We start from the raw sequence: 23,548 nt of genomic DNA on the forward strand, positions 1-23,548 counted from the left end.
TAAAGCTAGAGCTCCAAATCAATAAACGTGATAACTGAGCTGCATTGAAAAATATATACCGGTATATATTTTTTCTTTTTTATAGAATTGGATATATTTTGGTACTTACTGTGGATTTTATGTGATCTGGAAAGCAGCACATCCATGAAAATGACATTACACATTGGGCAATATCTAAGGTGAACATTTCACTTGATATATGGACAGTATTTGGAAGGACTTTTTAGCTTTTAGTCTTCTTACAAAAGAAAATGTAAGTATCTAGGAGCAATGTGCTAGGCGTGAATTACTCAGAAAACAGCCACGTAATGAAGCAGTGCCAGAGAAAAGAAAACGAAAAATGCTCTCAAGTTAATAAGATTGGACAAGGGACAGCTAAGCCATCAGTACATTCAAAATTAAAACCACGGTGGTTCGGCGTAACTAAACATGACATTAGGAGCCAAAAGCCAAAGAACATCTGAGAATTACATAAATGTCTGTGTCAATGTACGGTCAGAGTTCTAGAGCTTGTATGTAAATAAACATTTGGAAAGCCCATTTAGCAGCTGCCAATTTTCTAATTCTGCTGTGGGCAATAAAGATGATTAAAGGGCAAATCCAGGCAAACAGCTGCACAGTTAAAACAAATATATAGGAAGTGTTAACCTGCCAAAAGATTTGAAAGGTAATGCATGTAATGTGATCATGTCAACCATGCAGAGAATAAGGAGGGCAAGAGCTCTTTTCAGAGCAATGTGTTTCTTACCCATGTCTATGGGCACGTTTACTTGTGTATGAGAATAGATTGTTCTTTTTCTTCAAATGTGTAGAATGATATATAATAAATGGACTTGACAAACTAAGGAAATTAAGAGGATAGAAATAGCAGCATGGATTGTAGGTAATTCCACATCTTCCTGTCCACAGAAAAATTGGAGGTGGAAGACTTCATATACATACACTGCTCACATAAATTCAAGGAACACTTTAACCACTTTACAACCGGAGGATTTTGCTGTCTTCCGTCCAGGCCACTTTTTGCGATTCGGCGCTGTGCGACTTCAACTGACAATTGCGCGGTCGTGCAACGCCGTACCCAAACGAAATTTACGTCCTTTTTCTCCCACAAACAGAGCTTTCTTTTGGTGGTATTTGATCACCTGTGCGATTTTTACTTTTTGCGCTATAAACAAAAAAAGAGCGTTTATTTTGAAAAAATAACAATATTTTTCACATTTTTTTATATGAAATTCCCCCCAAAAAAGATGTAAAAACCAATTTTTTTAAAAGTTTTTTGCCAATTTGTTTTATGCTACATATGTTTGGTAAAAAAAATCGCAATAAGCGTATTTTGATTGGTTTGCGCAAAAGTTATTGCGTTTACTAACAAAGGGAAAGATTTCTGTCATTTTTGGTGTTTTTTTTTTAACGCGTAATGGCGGCGATCTGCGATTTTTTTTGCGGGACTGCGACATTGCGGCGGACAGACCGGACCCCTGACTGACATTTTTGACACTTTTGGGGGTACCAGTGACATTACTGCAGTAATCAGTGCTATATATATGCACTGTTACTGTAAAAATGACACTGGCAGGGAAGGGGTTAATTTTATTGGAGAGGGAGGGGTTAATGTATGCCTGGTGCTTACTGACGTGTAGGGGGGGAGGTGACTATGTGATTCATGGACAGATCGGATGTCCAGCTATGCTGAACAGTCCGATCTGTCACTCCCTGTCACTATGGAGATCCGCCCGCTGTGTTTACACACAGCGGGCGGATCTCCAGACTCGATCCCCGACGATCGGGTAAGAGCAGCGGCGATCGCCGCTGCTCCTCCCCTGGCCCGACTCCCGCTGTGAATGAAAACAGCGGGAGCGAGCCTCCGGCGGCGCGCAAGCGCCGCCCAGAAAGGGGAGGAGTCCAGTCACGTTAATACTACGTGACTGGACGGGAACGAGCCACACTGCCGCAGTACTATTACCGTAAGCGGTAGTAAAGTGGTTAAAAACACATCAGATCTCAATGGGGAAAATTGTCATGCTGGATATCTATACTTACATTGTTTGATGGAAATGAAAATTATCAACCTACAGAGGGCTGAATTTAAAGCCCCCCCGAAAATCAAAGTTAAACAATGATGCAGCAGGCTAGTCCTTTTTTCTGAAATTTCATTGCAGCATCTCAAAATTTTACTCAGTAGTTTGTATGGCCCCCCACATGCTTGTATGCAAGCCTGTCAGGGCATACTCCTAATGAGACGGTGGCTGGTGTCTTGGGGTATTTTCTCCCAGATCAGGACTAGGGCATCACTGAGCTCCTGAACAGACTAAGGTGCAACCTGGTGTCATCGGATTGACCGAAACATGTTCCAGATGTGTTGTACTGGATTTAGGTCAGGCGAGCGCGAGCGTCTGACAATGGGTACAAGGATTTCATCCCGATACCTAATGGCAATCAGGATGCCATTGTCTAGCCTGTAGAGGACTGTGCATCCCTCCATGTATATGCCTTCCCAGACCATCAGTGACCCACCACCAAACCAGTCATGCTGAATGATGCTACAGGCAGCATACCATTCTCCATGGCTTCTCAAGACCCTTTCACCTCTGCCACATATGCTCAGGGTGAACCTGCTCTCATCTGTGAAAAGCACAGGGCGCCAGGGGTGGGCCTGCCAATTCTAGTGTTCAATGGCAAATGCCAATCGAGCTCCACAGTGCCCACAGAGGCCACTAGAGGATGTTGGGCCCTCAGGCCACCCTCATGAAGTCTGTTTCTGATTGTTTGGTCAGAGACATTCACACCAGTGGCCAGTTGGAGGTCATTTTGTAGGGCTCTGGCAGTGTTCATCCTGTTCCTCCTTGCACAAAGGAGCAGATATTGGTCCTGCTGATGGGTTTAGGATATGCTATGGCCCTGTCCAGCTCTCCTAACTGCCTGTCTCCTGGAATCTCCTCCATGCTCTTGAGATTGTGCTGGGAAACACAGCAAACCTTCTGGCAATGGCACATATTGATGTGCCATCTTGGAGGAGTTAGACTGCCTGTGCAACCTCTAAAGGGTCCAAGTATTGCCTCATGCTACCAGTAGTGAACTTGACCCTAGCCAAATGCAAAACTAGTGAAAAATATTCGTAAAAGATGAGTAGGGAAAAAAATGTCAGTGGCCTTCAGTTCACCTGTAAAACCATTCCTGTTTTGGGGGTTGTCTCATTGTTGCCCATCTAGTGCACCTGTTATTTTCATTAACAGTAAACCAGCTGAAACTGATTAACAACCCCCTCTGCTACTTAACTGATCAGATCGATATCCCAGGAGTTTAATTGACTTTATGCTATACTCTAATTAAAAAGTGTTCCTTTAATTTTTTTGAGCAGCGTACTTACCCTGGTGTTCCATGCACACCTTTCTTCTCAGTAGATAGACCTTTCATTGTTCTTTCTTTCTTTCTTTGGACAAAGACATGCATCCTACGTTGGAAGCTGAGCCTTAGATGTAGTGCAATAGAAAAGACAATTGTATAGGCAGGGCCAGATTTATACACCCCATCTTTTTAGGCAAGCAGCCCCCTCCTTCTCTAGTTGGTTGTTAAGGCTTAGGCCCCCCAAATATGGCTTGAATTTCAGCCAACTCCTGCCAAATCAGCGGCAATACGTGTTGTTAGAGGCCCTGACAGCACAACCCAGCTCAATAAAAGTCAATTTAAAAATCGACTGAACCAAATGGAAAATTATCAACTTAACAGTGAATGTAACCTAATATAGGCAGGTACCATTCCAGCAGCGACAGCAGCCATGGAAACCATGGCTGCCCGAAAAAGTGAGTGATTTTTTTTCCCCTGACTCTCATGAGCTAAATCACCAAAATGTGAGCTATGTTTGCCCAACCTTCGTAGAACACTGATAAGATCAGACAGTATAGCTACACAAAATGTGCTGATGCTGGGGTGCAGAGAGAATGATAGACACAGTTTACCCACTCTACATCAGCACACCTTTAACAATAGCTTAGTTATAGATGCATTGATTAAAACTAGGTAAACTTCATACAGTGCCATTGAAACAGTCACACAAAGCATCATTTTGGAACCTTTTTAAACACATAAATTTGTCACTGCCAGTTAACATGTATAGGTGGCTGTGTGCTGTCCCTGGCAGCCCTATGACCCCCTAGGCCATTGCCCATGTTGGCTATGCAGTAAGCTGGCCATGTGTATAAGTTGCCTTTCATGCCACTTCTGTTTCACATTTCCCAGTTTTAGCATTCACTGCAGCCACTTTGCATATTAAGCTATTCCTGCATTGTATGTGATAACTTCGGCAAATGGAGAAGTGATCATAACTGGAAATGGCGGGAAAGAAGGTGGTGGGACCATGGATACAAGTTAGTGCATTCCCTTGAAAAACAAAATATATTCTTTCTTTGCTGGTGTTGTAGAAGACATCTTTTTTTATCACCACCCACAGTGAGGCTTTAACTCTAAACACAGATGATTTTGAGATATTGCTCTCTACAGTCTCTTAATATAGCAATCCTGAAGAACAGCTTTATCATTTTATAGGCAGAATGTAAACTGGAAGAAAGAAATATGACAATACATGGAATCTATCACTGCAGTTTTCAGTTGTGGAAACTGCATCTTGGGCACTATGGTTACCTACCATATATATTGCACCACTTGATCATAATTAACATATTTCTTCAGTCATGATTCATTGTCAAGATTATGTGTACCACACAAGTAGCTGTCACACTACAAATTAATTCAGAATATTAATCATTAAGCTCTAGGGATATTGGAAAATAAACAAATTGCTTTTACTAAAATGACATGATAACAGTTAAAACAAGAAAAAAAACATTAGTATGGGGAATATACAATGTGCCTGACATTTTTATGATTCAAGGACTTAATTTCCCATTATATTGTTTGCTCTTGGTCTGCAAAATGCCATGTTTTACAGTTTACTGATTTCATTCAATGTTATTAGCTATGCATTTTGCCCATACATATTTGTGCTGCAATTTCCCAAGTGAAATTAAAGTAAATGTAATTCAGTTTTCTAACATCACAATTTAAATTAGATTAGCTTTACAATGTGGTTATTCTTTATTCCACACTGTCGTAAAGCAAACCTATCATTTTTTTTTTCAACAGAAAATCTCCATCCCTGATCGTTCTGAAATTAAAAAAGCAGCCCAACGCACGTCTGTGATCAATATTTGCCAAACCTTCAAAGGGCAACAATAGGCTTATACTGGTATGGTAATGTTATGTATTTGCGTTCCAAAAGCTTTGCTGTTTTTTGAAAATAGAAATAATAGAGGCTTTAGAGCCGGTTCACACTGGGGCGACCTGTCAGGCGACCTGGTCGCCTGACAGGTCGCCTGCCATAGAGAAGCTGTGGACCCGTTCTAATAGGAGCGACACAAGTCGCTCCGACTTAGAAAAAGGGTCCGGAGCTTCTTTGGGGCGACCCGGAGCGACCTGCATTGACTTCAATGTTATGAAGTCCGTGCCGGCCGCTCCGTGCCGGCTCTTAGTGTGCTTAACATATCTGACACCCCCCCCTTTCCCCCCAACACATTGTTTAGCTTTATGCAGAGATACTGAACTTAGCATATCCATTCCCTGATGAGCAGAATCTCAGAGACTCTATACTCCGTGTTCTCCCTGTGCCTGTGTGAGTTTCCTTCAGATACTCCAGTTTCCTCCCACACTCCAAAGACAAGACATGCTAATAGATTAATAGAGGTCCTGTCTAAATTGGTCCTAGTGTGTATATGAACCTTAAATTGTAAGTTCATTGAGGGCAGGGAATGATGTCAATGTACAATTTAGATGTAAAGCTCTGTGTAAATTGGCAGTGCTATATAAATACCTGTAAGCAATAAAAAAAGTAGTTACCAATATTTGAAAATAAGAGGATTGATTTGAACGTATGAGAAAGAAAAAAAGAAAACAGCACTGGTTTAGGTGGCCACAATATTACCCGCTTTATTGATAGTCAGTGGGAGTAACATCACTCCACCACCTAGTACTGGTGGTCAGTGGTAGGGTGTAAAAATGAAACTCCTCCCAGCTTTAGATTGTAAGCTCCATGAGCAAGGCCCTCCTATTCCTCTGTGTTGAACTGTATTGTAATTGTACCATCCTCCTTTATATTGTAAAGGGCTGCATAAACTGTTGGTGCTATATAAATCCTGGGTGGTCAGTTGCTGAGAGCAAATGGCAAATAAATGTCAGAGATCTCTTGAAAGAAAAATGCCTACCTGAAACAAAGTCAGGCCCTGCTAAGTGATGTTAAACACAAAAACAATGTAGAGATATTAATAAGCTGAAGAACAGCCTGCTGGCCAGTGGGTTCCTGCATTTGTAGTCCCACCAGTACACTTTAGGGTCCAGAGCCACAGATACATGCCCCCATCCCAGTCTGCCTCTAAAAGATACATCAAATAAATAAATAAATAAATAAAAAGCATTTTTCACTACATAAAAATAAGGACAAACGTACTAATAAATGTTTTGTCACCTACAACATCCTGACAAGGTGAATGAAGCATATTTTTTCTATTATTATTGATAGCCATTGATCAATATTTTGGTCCAGCAACATCCTTCAGCAGAACACAAATGTAATATTTTCTGACATTTATTGATTTATCTCCCTGAGGAAATCCACGGGAGGAATAATGAAAGAAACCAATTTTTCAGAGCTGAACCTTAATCACGTGTTTTTCATTTTTCAAACTGCATTACCAAACTGTCACGATTTGAAAATATAATGATGAAGGACTGAAAATATAAACAATATAAATGTAAGCATGCAGTATTTTTCTGCACTGCCTGAATATCAACATACCAGATGTTAATTTAGTTTGATATGGATTCTCTGTGTCATTTAACGACAAGACCTGCCAGGAAGCAGATTTCTGTTGCTAAAAAGGGCACCACTCACTGTACATCGTGATACATATCAGAACGTCAAGAAATACATCTTACAAGCTTCACAAATTATTTACAGAACAAAGATTCGTGACACAGATGTTTACAGCTTAAAATATGGGAGTTAAAGATAAAGAGATCATTGAAGTATGACTGACACAAATCATGCATACACACATCCAGCATTTGTGTAGAAGGGTCAACCCATATAGAAACATCAATATTAATTTACATTTTTACCCAATATACCAGAGATACAAATCAATCATCGTTATCCAGGAAAAGGCACAAGAAAGAAAATCTACAAATATGGACAGAAACACCATAACAACCAATCACAAATCATCTTGCATGTTCTGACTGTTAAGAACTGATGATAACTGAGGAAGTGTTGGCTGTTTGCGATTATCTGCATAGTCTATGAAGTAAGCCTTTGAAAATCTTACCTGCAGCTGAACTTTGAGTTGACGTAAACGATTAACATCTTGCTGAACACCTTCACGTTGTGATGCATCCATGAGAACATTCACTGTTGTTTCTGCTTCTTGCATCCACTTCATTAAGTTCTCATGCTCTTTGACCAAGGACTGGAAATTCTTCAGCTCCCTTTCCAGGGTGCTCTGTCGGTCGCCAACCCTAAAAAAGCAAAAACAAGCAATGCAACTTTGATTTTATCTTTAGAGGCGGAAAACTGAGTTCTATATTACTTAATTACTTAATTAGGAGATGTATCTTTATCATATTTTAACGTGTTGTTTATTAGCGATCTAAAGGAAAATATGATTTCTTGGAACACTTGTTTCTATATACTCCAGAAAACATAGTATTTACCTGAAATGAATAGTCATTTCCCATTTAGTGTACAATTACTATTCACAAAAATTGATTCACACAAATAGTAGAACTGTAGATATGTCATCTCAATTGAATGATATCTTACAATCCACACAAATGCTATTTTTATTCCAGTCTAAAAGCCCTTTATTTAACCTCTACTATTTCCACTTATCTGATGTCCTTTAATATAAAAATATAGAAAAGGTTTCAGCCTTGCAGTAGCCTGCTGTACAATACATTTCCAGTGTCAGATTCAATTAGCCCAAAACTTTATTGCTTTTTTATAAAAACATTACTACCACAAAGCAAAGTTCAGGGGCTAAAAGGTTGTACATATAACTCATATCAAGAACCACCAAGACAAAATCACATATGCTCTTGTATAAATAAGATAATTGTGTTCACAGACATGTATGTTGCAGTCAGCAATGTACTTTGAGATCAAGCTGCTTTGGCATATGGATGATGACATGTCTTATACAGGCCAGTGATTTTGTCCCTAGCTGCTTTAAAGCAGTAATAAATCCAAAAGCAAAAATGTGTTAACCACTTGCTTGCTGGGCACTTATACCCCTTCCTGAACAGGTCAGTTTTCAGCTTTCAAAGCTGTCGCACTTTGAATAACAATATGACAATTGCGCTGTCATCCAACATTCATATGTACTCATATGAAATTTTTATCATTTTTCTCACACAAATAGAGCTTTCTTTTCTTGGTATTTAATCACCACAGTTTTTTTTTTTTTTTTTGCTAAACAAAACAAGACTAAACATTTTGAAAAAAAAAAAAAAAACATGTTTTTTATAGTTTGTTTTAAAATTTTGCAAACAGGTATAATAATGGGCACTAAAAGGTGCCACTTATGAGCACCGATAGGTGGCACTGATGAGGCGGCACTGGTGGGCACTGATCAGGAGGCACAGATGAGGCTGCACTTATGGATGGCACTGATGGGCATTGAAGGGCACTGAGAGGTGACATTGAAGGGCACTGAGAGGTGGCACTGAGAGGTGGCACTGATAGGTGGTACTGGTAAGCGGCACTGATAAGCAACACAGGCATGTGACACTGATGGGCACTGATTGGCAGCACTGATGTGCAATTATATATGGCACTGGTGGGCATGGATTAGCAGCACTGGTGGACACTGAGCGGACCGATGTCCCTGTAATAGAAGCCGGTTTCAGCTTTCTTCTTTTATATTCACGTTCTCAGCATGAGGAATAAAAGCCGATAACCAGCTTCTGTTTACTTCTGTGATTAGCTGACAACTGATCACGTGGTAAATGGCCCACTGCGATTGAACCTTTACCCCAATTTGTGATCAGCAAAGTCCAAAGGACTTGGCGATCACAGAGCCTGCCACCCGTGCACCGCAGGGGGCACATGAGCAGCTTGAGAATGAGAGGACGTCTTTCAGCTATAGCGCAGGTGCCACATGGTTAAATTTCAGCTTACCAATTCTTAGATGTCGTGAGTGCATTTTTTTTCTTTTTAAGGCTTTTTTTCCCTTTATTTTTACCTGGTGATCTAGCCAGTAAGTAAATGTTATTTTTAAACATAAGCCAGCCATTACATGCCGTGGATTGCTGCATTTTCTGCACTTTGCTGTATATTATACATACCGGCAGAACACAATGAATACTGCTGGAGACTATAGCCGCCAGAAGTAATCACATGCAAAAAAATTCAACAGTATGTATATAACATATAGCACAATGCAGAAAGTGCAGCATTCCAGGGTATGTAAAGTACAGTACAACATATAAAGTGTGTGAGGGTCCAGAATATGTAATGTACAGCATAGCATAAGAAGTGTAGTGGTCCAAAGTATGTAATATACAGGGCAACATATGGTGGTGGTGGTGCAGAATATGTAATGTACAACCAAGCAAATAGAGTGTGGCATTGAGCATAGCATATGAAGTGTGGTGGTACAGAATGCATAATGTACAGCACAATGGAAGGAGTGCGTTTGACCACATCATGTAATGTACAGTGCAACATATAATGTGTGCTGGTTCAGAGTATGTAATGTACAGCACAGTATATGGAGTGTGGCAGTTCAATTAATGTATTATACCAAACCAAAGTGTAGTGTTCAGAGTATGTAATGTATGGAGTGTAGTATATAATGGAGTAAGTCCACAGTAAGTCCACAGCATGCAGCACTGCAAACTATTTTTTCAGTCTTGGCTACAATGAGGAAATGTTGGAACCTCTCTTTTAGGTTATAAGTACTGTCTATGTTCTTGTTAGTTAGACTTCCCTCTTATTTTTTGTACTGGTGACCACAAGTGAGATAGAATCACGTTATTGGGGACTAAAAAAAAAAAAAAAACACATCTTCCGTAGTGAAGAGTAAATTTAGAACTTCTCTCGAGTTTGAATTTGAATCTTGAAAACACACATTGTGCAGACATTGTTCACTGTTGTCACTATAAATAAGCTAGTCCTAAGCAATGATGTGCAACTGGAGCGGGTGCATTAAGACAGGAAGTGGCTACAAAGAAAAATCAGCAGCACTGACATACACGAAAGGATAAAAACCAGGTGAAACAGTATTTTATAATATAAGATAGCATTTGCTAAATACAGTACTCCAGCAAACTAAGCGAAGTCCACTTAGTGTTTATGACTATTTTAATGCAAAAAAGACTGTCAGCAATGTAAGAGGAGAATGCATGATTTTGAGGGGGTTTGGAGTTCTTTACTTGTATACTGTCAAAGGTAGAACACATTTTGAAGTTGATCTCTGGGCAGTGTGTCACATTAAACACAAGCCTCCTCTCTGCATTGTCCCCCAGGATTATTTGTTCTTCCTTTGCCCAGGGATGTAGTTTTTCATCACAGGGCTGAAAAATCCTGTACCTGAAAGGGCTTTAAGAAGGAATCCATAGCGCCCTACATCAGCAGAACTACAGTTTTTGATGTGTGTGCAGGTGGTGTTAGAGGAACAGAGAACTCCCCTGTCATCACCAGGATCTACACCCTCAAAGCATCACAGCAAAAACTGTAAAAGTGACAGTAACATAATTTAGCACAGTACAAGGCCTCATGCACACTGGTTTAAAGTAAACACTGCTTCTCCCGACAGAAGAAAATCAGCATTAAAAACTCACCTAAGCTGCATTTTTTTCAAAACAGTTTAGGCGAGTTTGGTAGAGTTTAGAAGCTTTTGGTGTTTGGGCATTTATTTATTTCATTGGCCAGAATTCTAATTTATTCTGGCCATTGAAATCAATAAACACTGAGGTGCTAAACACTCCTAACAATTATGAACGTTTAGATGTGTTTGGCGTTTGTATGCCTAAGAACTCCTCTTCTGAACATGATTCTTCTGCGCTTCTACGTTCAGGAATAGGAGCTTTTATTGCCTCTAGACATGGATGCTCCTAAACTCCTCTAAAAGCCGATGTGTGCATGGACACATGGCCAAAAACCCCAATAATGTCTGTTTAAGAGCAGCAGTGTGCAAGAGGCCAAATTGTAAGTGTCTGGGGAGGGAGCTGAATGCAGCCTCCAAACCTCCTCAGATATGTATTCAGTGCTCTGCAATATGTCCCAGGAGAATCGTGAAGATCAGAGTTGATAGGAGAAGGAGGTGCAAGTACAGCACAAACAAACCAGAGGTAGAATCAAGAGGAGATAACATTTCAGCAGCACAGGGATAGGTAGCAGAGCTGTAAAAGGCTAGCTCCAGCAGTTATGGCATTACTAGAGAGATCAAGCAAAGCTTTTATGATTCTACTTATGGTTACTGACAAACAGCTATTGTCTCCTCCATCTCCAGGTCATTGCAAAAGATGAGAAAGCTAAGCAGTATGTATGTCCATGTGTTCTCAGTGCAGCTCTTCAGCCTAATACTAAACTTGGGCATGCATGCATTGAATTTCTTGCTGAATTGGCCAAAATTCACTCCATGGGAGGCCCTGTCAGCAACATAAATTTTTCCAACTGGCTCTTTAGACAAAAGTCATATGAAGGGCAGTTGAAAACTTGTCAGCCGAACAACACCTGCATCCAATTAGATGCAAGCACTATTAAGGTAGCTAGATATTCATCCTTCTGTGTTGTTTAGTATGAATGGAGGAACCCATTCTATTTCTTCCATTCAGAGTGCGGGCTATATGTGTATAGCTAGCCTAAAGGTCAATTTCTCCTTGCAATTCATGTCACAAGTCAATAATCCAGAGGTTTATAACATATATACTGTATATATATATATATATATATATATATATATATATATATATACAAACCCAAATCCAAAAAAGTTGGGGCACTGTACAAATTGTGAGTAAAAAAGGAATAAACTAATTTACAAATCTCATAATCTTATATTTTATTCACAATATAATATAGATAAAATATCAAATGTTGAAAGTGAGACATTTTGAAATGTCATGCCAAATATTGGCTCATTTTGGATTTCATGAGAGCTACACATTCCAAAAATGTTGGAATGTTGGTAGCAATAAGAGGCCGGAAAAGTTAAATATACATATAAAGAACAGCTGGAGGACCAATTTGCAACTTATTCGGTCAATTGGCAACATGATTGGGTATAAAAAAAGCTTCTCAGAGTGGCAGTGTCCCTCAGAAGTCAAGATGGGCAGAGCATCACCAATTCCCCCAATGCTGCGGCGAAAAATAGTGGAGCAATATCAGAAAGGAGTTTCTCAGAGAACAATTGCAAAGAGTTTGAAGTTATCATCATCTACAGTGCATAATATCATCCAAAGATTCAGAGAATCTGGAACAATCTCTGTGCGTAAGGATCAAGGCCGAAAAACTATATTGGATGCCCATGATCTTCGGGCCCTTAGACGGCACTGCATCACATACAGAAATGCTACTGTAATGGAAATCACAACATGGGCTCAGGAATACTTCCAGAAAACATGGTCGGCGAACACAATCCACCGTGCCATTCGCCGTTGCCAGATAAAACGCTATAGGCCAAAAAAGAAGCCAAATCTAAACATGATCCAAAAGCGCAGGTGTTTTCTCTGGGCCAAGGCTAATTTAAAATGGACTGTGGCAAAGTGGAAAACTGTTCTGTGGTCAGACAAATCAAAATTTGAAGTTCTTTTTGGAAAACTGGGACGCCATGTCATCCGGACTAAAGAGGACAAGGGCAACCCAAGTTGTTCTCAGCGCTCAGTTCAGAAGCCTGCATCTCTAATGGTATGGGGTTGCATGAGTGCGTGTGGCATGGGCAGCTTACACATCTGGAAAGGCACCATCAATGCTGAAAGGTATATCCAAGTTCTAGAACAACATATGCTCCCATCCAGATGTTGTCTCTTGCAGGGAAGACCTTGCATTTTCCAACATGACAATGCCAGACCACATACTGCATCAATTACAACATCATGGCTGCGTAGAAGAAGGATCCGGGTACTGAAATGACCAGCCTGAAGTCCAGATCTTTCACCCATAGAAAAACAGGCGCATCATAAAGAGGAAGATGCAACAAAGAAGACCTAAGACAGTTGAGCAACTAAAAACCTGAATTAGACAAGAATGGGACAACATTATTATTCCTAAACTTGAGCAACTTGTCTCCTCAGTCCCCAGACGTTTGCAGACTGTTATAAAATGAAGAGGAGATGCCACACAGGGGTAAACATGGCCTTGTCCCAACTTTTTGAGATGTGTTGATGCCATAAAATTTAAAATCAATTTATTTTTCCCTTAAAATGATACATGTTCTTAGTTTAAACATTTGATATGTCATCTATGTTGTATTCTGAATCAAATATGGAAATTTGAAACTTCCACATCATTGCATTCTGTTTTTATTCACAATTTGTACAGTGTCCCAACTTTTTTTGGAATCGGGTTTGTACATATATATATATATATATATATATATATAATTAAAGTATCAAGCAGTGGCAAAGTCATTGCTGAATCAATGGGCTGTAGATGATACACACGTGCGAGAGCTCAAATGGTTAAGGATTCTATGCAATCTGGAGATTCTTCATAATCTGGATTAATCACAATTACAATAAAACAGAGCTTTCAAACTGTACTTTTTGATAACAAGACGCCACAGTCTCAAAATGTGCTCTTAAATAGATATCAAAAGAACTGGAGATAGGGTTGTAAGCAAAACAAATGTTAATCTTTCCATTTCCATGACAATGAAAGCTGCCATATGGAAATCACCTTTTATGTTTTCTCCTGTCCGCTAGACAAGAATCTCCATTGTTGACTGAAAGGAATCTGAGAAAAGTGGATACATATAAAAGGATTGAGGGCGCACTGTTGCTAGGAAACGGGTAAAAGATAAGAAGACCCACAACCTTGTCAATAACCTGCAATAATCCCTGTTCTATGATACATTTTCAAAGGTAGTCCCTAATATCAACCAGTGTATATTCTATGGCTTTACCTAATATTGTACAACTGTAACTGGGAACAGTTTACAGCTATCCTTCGTGGACAATTTTATTAGTTAAAGTCAATGGTAACCCTAATTGAATGGCTTTTCGTTTGCTAAAGCACTGTGTATCATAAAAATACTGCCTTTTAATACATAACTTTTCACTTTTTTTTTATACATTGTTTAATCTTGGCACTGGTAATTTCCTGCAGCCTCTTTGTAGTTACTTTTTGTCTACATGCACTTAATCCAGTGATGCCATTTCTCATATGCTAACAGTGGACCGAGCCTGCACATGTCTGTGTTAAACCTGGTACTTGTAGTATCCATGAGAAGCCGATGTAACAGGATAACAACCCAGGAGCACAACTGAGAGATAAGGACAGAGCATTGAAGGATTATGGCAGGATCATCAGGTATTAGTAGGTAGGTATTATTCAGTAGTATTTTATGAAAGAGAACAAAATGAGGGAGAATAAGGGGGGGGGGTAGTGAATACACGCAAACACACTGTATATATATATATATATATATATATATATATATATATATATATATATATATATATACTGTATATATATATATATATATATATATATATATATATATATATATATACACACACGCATATATATATATATATATATATATATATATATATATAAAGTGAGTACACCCCTAAGTTAAAATGTCCAATACGCGCCCAAAGCGTCAATATTTTGTATGGCCACCATTATTTTCCAGGCCACTGCCTTAACCCTCTTGGGCATGGAGTTCACTAAAGCTTCACAGGTTGCCACTGGAGTCCTCTTCCACTCCTCCATGATGACATCACAGAGCTGGTGGATGTTAGAGACTTTGCGCTTCTCCGCCTTCCCTTTGAGGATGCCCCACAGATCCTCAATAAGGTTTAGGTCTGGAGACATGCTTGGCCAGTCCATTACCTTTACCCTCAGCTTCTTTAGCAAGGCAGTGGTCGTCTTGGAGGTGTGTTTGGGGTCGTTATCATGTTGGAATACTGCCCTGCGGCCCAGTTCCCGAAGGGAGGGGATCATGCTCTGCTTTAGTATGTCACAGTACATGTTGGTATTCATGGTTCCCCCAATGAACTGTAGCTCCCAAGTGCCAGCAGCACTCTTGCAGCCCCAGACCATTACACACCCACCACCATGCTTGATTGTAGGCAAGACACACTTGTCTTTGTACTCCTCACCTGGTTGCTGCGACACACGCTTGACACCATCTGAACCAAATACGTTTATCTTGGTCTCATCAGACCACAGGACATGGTTCCAGTAATCCAAAGTCTGCTGGTCTTCAGCAAACTGTTTGCGGGCTTTCTTGTGCATCATCTTTAGAAGAAGCTTCTTTCTGGGACGACAGCCATGCAGACCAATTTGATGCAATGTGCGGCGTACAGTCTGAGCACTGACAGGCTGACCTCCCACCCCTTCAACCTTTGCAGCAATGCTGGCAGCACTCATACGTCTATTTCCCAAAGATAACCTCTGGATATGGCGCTGAGCACGTGCACTCAACTTCTATGTTCGACCATGGCGAAGCCTGTTCTGAGTGGAACCTGTCCTTTTAAACCACTGTATGGTCTTGGCCACCATGCTGCAGCTCAGTTTCAGGGTCTTGGCAATCTTCTCATAGCCTAGGCCATCTTTATGTAGAGCAACAATTCTTTTTTTCAGATTCAAAGAGAGTTCTTTGCCATGAGGTGCCATGTTGAACTTCCAGTAACCAATATGAGAGAGTAAGAACGAGAACACCAAATTTAACACACCTGCTCCCAATTCACACCTGAGACGTCATAACACTAACGATTCACATGACAAATTGGGCCAAATTTGGACATTTTCACTCAGGGGTGTACTCATTTTTGTTGCCAGCAGTTTAGACATTAATGGCTGTGTGTTGAGTTATTTACATGGGACAGCAAATTTACGCTGTTATACAAGCTGTAAAGTCACTACTTTACATTGTAGCAAAGTGTCATTTCTTCAGTGTTGTCACATGAAAAGATAGATATATTAAAACATTTACAAAAATGTGAGGGGTGTACTCACTTTTGTGAGATACTGTATATATATTCACCGGTCACTTTATCAGGTACATGTTGCTAGTACTGGGTTTGACCCCATTTTTCCTTCATGTGGTTGTAAAGGGAGAGGGTTTTTGTTTGTAAAGGCATTCTATGCATTAAGATAAAAAAATCTTCTGTGTGCAGCAGCCCCCCTTAGCCCCCATAATACTTACCTTAGGTTCATCTAGATCCAGTGATGTTACAGGAGTGTCTTGGCTGCCCAGGACTGCTGTCAATCAAAGTCAATGAGCCAATGAGGAGAGAAAGGGGGCGGGGCAGGGCTGGCCCACGGCTCTGTGTCTGTGTAGGGAGCCATGGCTCGGCACAGGCGACCCCCATAGCAAGCTGCTTGCTGTGGGGGCACTCAACAGGAGGGAGGGGCCAGAAGCGCCAGCGAGGGACCCGAGCAGAAGAGGATCTGGGCTGCTCTGTGCAAAACCACTGCATTGAGCAGGTTAAAGATGACGTTTGTTATTTTTAAATAAAAAAGGAGCCTTTAGTATCACTTTCAGAACTGCCTTAAAGTGGTTCTAAAGTCAGAAGGTTTTTTACCTAATGCATTAAAATAAAAACCTTCTGTGTGCAGCAGCCCACCTCAGACCCCCATAATACTTACCTGAGCCCCATATCGATCCAGTAATGTTGCACAAGAGTCTCAGCTGTCTGTGACTCTCCCTCCTCATTGGCAGAGACAGCAGCAGGGCTCCATTGATTGTCAAAGTCAGTGAGCCAATGAGGAGAGAGAGGGTGGCAGGGCCAAGCCGCAGCTCCTTATCTGAATGGACACACAGAGCAGTGGCTCGGGTGTCCCGATAGAAAGCTTCTTGCTGTGGGGGCACTAGGCAGGAGGGAGGGTCCAGGGGTGAGGATGCACAGAACAGGTAAGTATAACATGTTTATTTTTAAAACGGAGAAAAACAATACTTTAATATCACTTTAGTTCTTTGTGGCATAGAATCAACAAGTTGTTGGAGACTTTGGTCCATATTGACATGATAGCATTACGCAATTGCTGCAGATTTGTCGTCTGTATATTCATCATGCGAATCTCCCATCCGCCACATCCCAAAGGTGCCCCATTGGATTGAGATCTGGTGACTGTGGGGGCCACTGGAGTACAGTGACCTCATTGTCATGTTCAAGAAACCAGTTTGAGATGATTTTAACTTTGTAATATGGTACATTATCCTGCTGGAAGTAGCCATCAGAAGATGGGTACACTTTAGTCATAAAGGGATGGACATGGTCAGCAACAATACTCAGGTAGGTCGTGGCATTTAAATGATGCTCAATTGGTACTAAGGGGCCCTAGTGTGCCAAAAAAATATCCCCCACACCATTACACCACCAGCCTGAACCGTTGATACAAGGCAGGATGGATCCATACTTTCATATTGTTTACATCAATTCTGACCCTGCCATCTGAATGTCCCAGCTGAAATCTAGACTCATCAGACCAGGCAACATTTTTCCAATCTTCTATTGTCCATTTTTGGTAAGCCTGTGCGAATTGTAGCATCAGTTTCCTGTTCTTAACTGACAGGAGTGGATCCGGTGTGGCCTCCTGCTGCTGTAGCCCATCTGCTTCAAAGTTTGATGTGTTGTACGTTCAGAGATGGTATTCTGCAAACCTTGGTTGTAACTAGTGTTATTTTGAGTTACTGTTGCCTATCTTCTCAAACTAACACAGAAAAGGTTCAAGCGCTGGTTCTGAATGCAGTTTTCCTGTTGTGTCATGACCCCAAAAGCTATAAACTTGTAAAAACAGTACATCAAGTGTGCCACGGCCGCCAAATCCTTAACACGGGATGGTGTATAAGGACAATTAGAACAGAAAAGAAGGATGGCGCTCTAGCGTGCACATATAGTTAGTAAAGTTTAATTAATGACCCCAAAAATAGTCTCATTGTTAGCCTTGAAGGTTTAATGAACACACACGGATTAAAATAATTAATTGATAAATGTACTTCCAAACCGAACCCTGAAGCCTCTGAATCTCCTTGGGGTGCTGTGGGGATCCCTGGTGGTGGTCGTGGGACTCCAATAACATCGGGTAACCCAAGGTGGAAAAAGGTGCTCCCTGATGATAAATGTCAGCATCCGATGGTAGAGGACCGTATGAGCCTCTACCATCGGATGCTGACATTTATCAATTAATTATTTTAATCCGTGTGTGTTCATTAAACCTTCAAGGTTACAATGAGACTATTTTTGGGGTCATTACTTAAACTTTATCAACTAAATGTGCACGCTAGAGCGCCATCCTTCTTTTCTGTTCTAACTATCATCTCAAACTAGTCTGCCCATTCTCCTCTGACATCAACAAGGCATTTTTGTTCGCACAACCGCCACTCACTGGATACTTTCTCTTTTTCGGACCATTCTCTGTAAACCCTAGAGATTGTTGTGTGTGAAAATCCCAGTAGATCAGCAGATTTTGAAATACTCAGACAAGCCCGTCTTGCACCAACAACCATGCAAGTTCAAAGTCACATTAATCCCCTTTCTTACCCATTCTGATGCTCGGTTTGAACTTCAGCAAGACGTATGTAGCACATCTAGATGCCTAAATGCATTGAGTTGCTGCAATGTGATTAGCTGATTAGCAATTTGTGTTACCAAGCAATTTAGCAGCTGTACCTAATAAAGTGGCCGGTGAGTGAATGTATATATATATATATATATATATATATATATATATATATATATATATATATATATAGATATATATAGATATAAATAGATATATATCTATCTAGATATATATAGATATATATCTATATATATATAGATATAGATATATACTAGCCTACACGACACCACAAGCTAAGGAAACCACATAAAAAAGTTATGTTGATATAGAGGATCTCTTATTCTTTATATAGATGTAATATTAATATGTCACTCTGGCATCCATAAAATTGAGTAATTGCATTGATCACTGGCTACCTTAAAAGAAATATGACATTATACATGTAGTAGCAAAGCAGAATTCTTAACTAGCTTGGGACTTCCGAGAAAGGATATTGATACAGGATTTATATTAGGATGTGAAGCTTTTCAGATCGCCGTGAAAACTGTTAGTTCAGCTGGAAAAATATACAACAGTGTAAAATGCAACAAGAAAAAAAATAAATCGTTTTTATCATAGTTTGTCAATTTGTAATTTGAGCAATGCTTGTAGTAGTTCCTTAGCCTAAAAATGTTATCCTAGTCAAAACGTTTTTAGATTGTACTTTTTCTAATCAGGGCAGTGCTGGTATCAGTTTATGCAAACAAATACCTGGCTTTCTCCTTCTGTCAGTGGACGTAATGTGGAGGCATATAACACATGTACCTGTTAAAGAGACTTTGGCGATTCAAGGTAAAGTGACAAAGAGTCCTACTAATACCCTCCCTCCTCACACTTCCACTCCTCCATGAGTCAAACACTGTGTAAGCTATGTGATACAGTGTTGCCAACCGCCCGTAGATTTATGGGCAACCCGTAAAAACAGGTCACTTTCTCCTGCCCGTAAATGCTCATAGCAGAAGAAAAGTGCCAGTAAAAAAATGGCTGCATCGGCACGATCAGAACTGCGCATGCGCGGCACGCCTCTGAGCCAATGTCGGACAGTCTCTCTCGGTCTCGGACAACACCACCTGCACCCGCCCCAAATTTTTCCGCCAGTGCCACCACACCGCCCCCAGCCTATAAATAGCCAGAGCCGCTGAGTGGACTGTCTGACTGGACGCAGTGGATGGGACGGACGCGGGCGCGAGAAGAGGAGACGCTGCCTGGTCGGCTCGGGTGGCTACTAGCACACAGGGGGGACTAAACAGCAGCCACAGGCCTCAGAGGGGGGTCAGGATAGGAGGCCAGCCCCATCAACTGAAATTCAGCTCAGCAGCAGCAGGTGAGGAAGGGACTCCGGACTGAGTGAGCGTGACAGAGAAAGAGAGAGAGACTGTCACAGTGTCACTCACTGTCTGTCACTGACTGGACTCAAGACGAGAGACTGTCAGACGGCCCGGGCCAGGTGGAGGAGGTCAGACTCAGACAGAGAATAGGTCAGACGTGGCTGGCTGTAGTCTCTGGACTAGTGTGTTAGTGCAGGAGGAAGACAGTGGACTGGGAGCCGGTCCGGAGAGGGGGTTGGAGACTGTGGAGGAGACAAGAGAGAGACTGTCAGGTCAGGATGGTGTGTGGTGTGGGTGGACACCCTGGACTTCTGTGAGTGACTGCATAGTGAAGGAGAGAGGAGACAAGAGAGGAGAGGACTGGAGCCTTAGCCAGAGAGGGCCCCCAGTGAACAGTCACTTTTTTAACCCAGGCCAGCCATCACAGAGTTACTAACAGCTACCTTCCTTCCTCACCACCAGTCACCAGTACTGTATAGTCAGACAGTCAGTTACTTTGAGAGTCTTAAGACGGACAGTGCAGTGCTTTTGTTGGTCCTAAAAATCAAATTGTTGTCTTCTTATGCCCCATACACACGTGCAGATTATCTGCAGACTTTTGTCTGCAGACTTACCAAAACCATATAATATGAGGTCAAACCTAAACACTTTCAATTTGTATGCAATCCGGCAGGCCCTTGCACTACATAGAAAAGGTAAGTCTGCAGACAAATGTCTGCAGATAATCTGCACGTGTGTATGGGGCATTAGTTTAGTCAGCAATTATTAGAAGAGATAGGTGTTACACCTATCTCTTCTATTGCTAACTAATCCAAGACAACAATTTGATTTTTAGGACCAACAAAAGCACATACAAGTTTTTTCACGGTGCACAGCAGCCACAGACAAAAATGCTAAGTCAGACTCAGTCATATATAACAGCGAGGCAAAACTTCAATCCTAAAGTAAGTATTATTTAAATGTAAGTACTACTGTTCTCTCTGCTACTAATATTACCTACATTTAAATAATACTTACTTTAGGATTGCAGTTTTACCTGTTGTAGACTGAGTCACTCACTTTGCATTTGTGCACTGTTAAAAAAAAAAAAAATTGTGCTTTTTTGGTAGTAAAAAACAAATTGTCTTGAATTAGTCAGCAATAGAAGAGATAGGTGTTGGCAACAGCAACTAAGTTGGCAGGCAGCAGTACTTGCACTTCCCAGCAACAGTACGTACCTACCTACCTACCATAAATTTAGAATACTAAGAGCAAAAAATTGATGTGCTTTTAAGGGAAAGTATTTTCAGCATGCATGTGTTCGTGTTATTATTACTGTAGGCCTCTCTACTGATTTCTCTGTGGGGTAGGGGCCATAGGTCTCTGTGTGGAGGGCTGGGGGCCTGGTCTCTCTGTGTGGGCGCAAAGTGTGTAGTTTCTCGCTCTACTCTCTCTCTGTATGGGCGGCAGTGGCACTGGGGGCAAAGCGGTCTGTGTGGTCTGTGTTGGGGAAAGTCTTTCTGTTTTATATGTAGATTTTCCTGGATTCTGGACCCCACTGTGACCAGCCTACTTCTTCCAGCCAGCCATCTTCACTTGGACCAGCCTGCTCCTTCCAAATTCCAGCCACCTGTCTTGGACCAAGTTACTGCCCTGAGCAAAGGGCTACCTGCCAACCTGATACCACAGCTACATATTACAGTAAGTACACAACTTGTTTTGTTGGGTTTTTTATTTATCATTTAGGTACTAAATTTTCATTTTAGGTTTTCTTCCTCTTGTTTTTATATAGGTACATTTTTCCAGCCAGCTGTCTTGGACCAGCCTGCTCCTTCCAGCCAGCCGTCTTGGACCAGCCTGCTCCTTCCAGCCAGCCATCTTGGACCAGCCTGGTCCTTCCAGCCAGCCGTCTTGGACCAGCCTGTTCCTTCCAGCCAGCCATCTTGGACCAGTCTGCTCCTTCCAGCCAGCCGTCTTGGACCAGCCTGCTCCTTCCAGCCAGCCATCTTGGACCAGCCTTCTCCTTCCAGCCAGCCGTCTTGGACCAGCCTGCTCCTTCCAACCAGCTGTCTTGGACCAGCCTGCTCTTTCCAGCCAGCCGTTTTGGACCAGCCTGCTCCTTCCAGCCAGCCATCTTGGAACAAGTTACAGCCCTGAGCAAAGGGCTACCTGCCTGCAAATACCACAGCTACATATTACAGTAAGTACACCTTGTTTTGTGGGGCGGGGGGGGGGGGTTATCATTTAGATCAGGTGCTATATGCTCATTTAAGGTTTTGTTCCTCCTGTTTTTATATAGGTAAATGTTTTTACACTAGCCGTCTTTGACCAGCGTGCTCCTTCCAGCCAGCCGTCTTGGACCATCCTGCTCCTTCCAGCCAGCCATCTTGGAACAAGTTACTGCCCCGAGCAAAGGGCTACCTGCCTGCAAATACCACAGCTACATATTACAGTAAGTACACCTTGTTTTGAGGGCGTAATTTATCATTTAGGTCAGGTGCTATATGCTCATTTAAGGTTTTGTTCCTCCTGTCTTTATATAGGTACATTTTACTACACTAGCCGTCTTGGACCAGCCAGCTCCTTCCAGCCAGCCATCTTGGACCAGCCTGCTCCTCCTAGCCAGCCATCTTGGACCAGCCTGCTCCTTCCAGCCAGCCTTCTTGGACCAGCCTGCTCCTTCCAGCCAGCCATCTTGGACCAGCCTACCCCTTCCAGCCAGCCGTCTTGGACCAGCCTGCTCCTTCCAACCAGCTGTCTTGGACCAGCCTGCTCTTTCCAGCCAGCCGTCTTGGACCAGCCTGCTCCTTCCAGCCAGCCGTTTCGGAACAAGTTACAGCCCTGAGCAAAGGGCTACCTGCCTGCAAATACCACAGCTACATATTACAGTAAGTACACCTTGTTTTGTGGGGGGTTATCATTTAGATCAGGTGCAATATGCTCATTTAAGGTTTTGTTCCTCCTGTTTTTATATAGGTAAATGTTTTTACACTAGCCATCTTGGACCAGCCTGCTCCTTCCAGCCAGCCGTCTTGGACCATCCTGCTCCTTCCAGCCAGCCATCTTGGAAGAAGTTACTGCCCTGAGCAAAGGGCTACCTGCCTGCAAATACCACAGCTACATATTACAGTAAGTACACCTTGTTTTGTGGGGGTAATTTATCATTTATGCCAGGTGCTATATGCTCATTTAAGGTTTTGTTCCTCCTGTCTTTATATAGGTACATTTTACTACACTAGCGGTCTTAGACCAGCCTGCTCCTTCCAGCCAGCCGTCTTGGACCAGCCTGCTCCTTCCAGCCAGCCGTCTTTGACCAGCCTGCTCCTTCCAGCCAGCCGTCTTGGACCAGCCTGCTCCTTCCAGTCAGCCGTCTTGGAACAATTTACTGCCCTGAGCAAAGGGCTACCTGCCTGCAAAT

The 23,548-nt window shown here is 41.7% G+C and overlaps 1 protein-coding gene across 8 annotated transcripts in view; it reads right to left on the minus strand.

The window, feature by feature from the left end:
- UTRN (utrophin) overlaps positions 1 to 23,548 on the minus strand; it is a gene marked incomplete at its 3' end in the record, with an annotated part of 1,040,500 nt that overhangs the window by 517,076 nt on the left and 499,876 nt on the right. For all 8 annotated transcript variants that reach the window (XM_082249947.1, XM_082249941.1, XM_082249943.1 and 5 more), the window contains one exon: positions 7,374 to 7,563. In XM_082249947.1, the coding sequence (XP_082106073.1) occupies positions 7,374 to 7,563 (190 nt within the window). The remainder of the gene's footprint in view (positions 1 to 7,373; positions 7,564 to 23,548) is intronic.

This window comes from Pelophylax lessonae (genome assembly GCF_965119305.1).
Source record: "Pelophylax lessonae genome assembly, chromosome: 3".
NCBI lineage: Eukaryota > Metazoa > Chordata > Amphibia > Anura > Ranidae > Pelophylax > Pelophylax lessonae.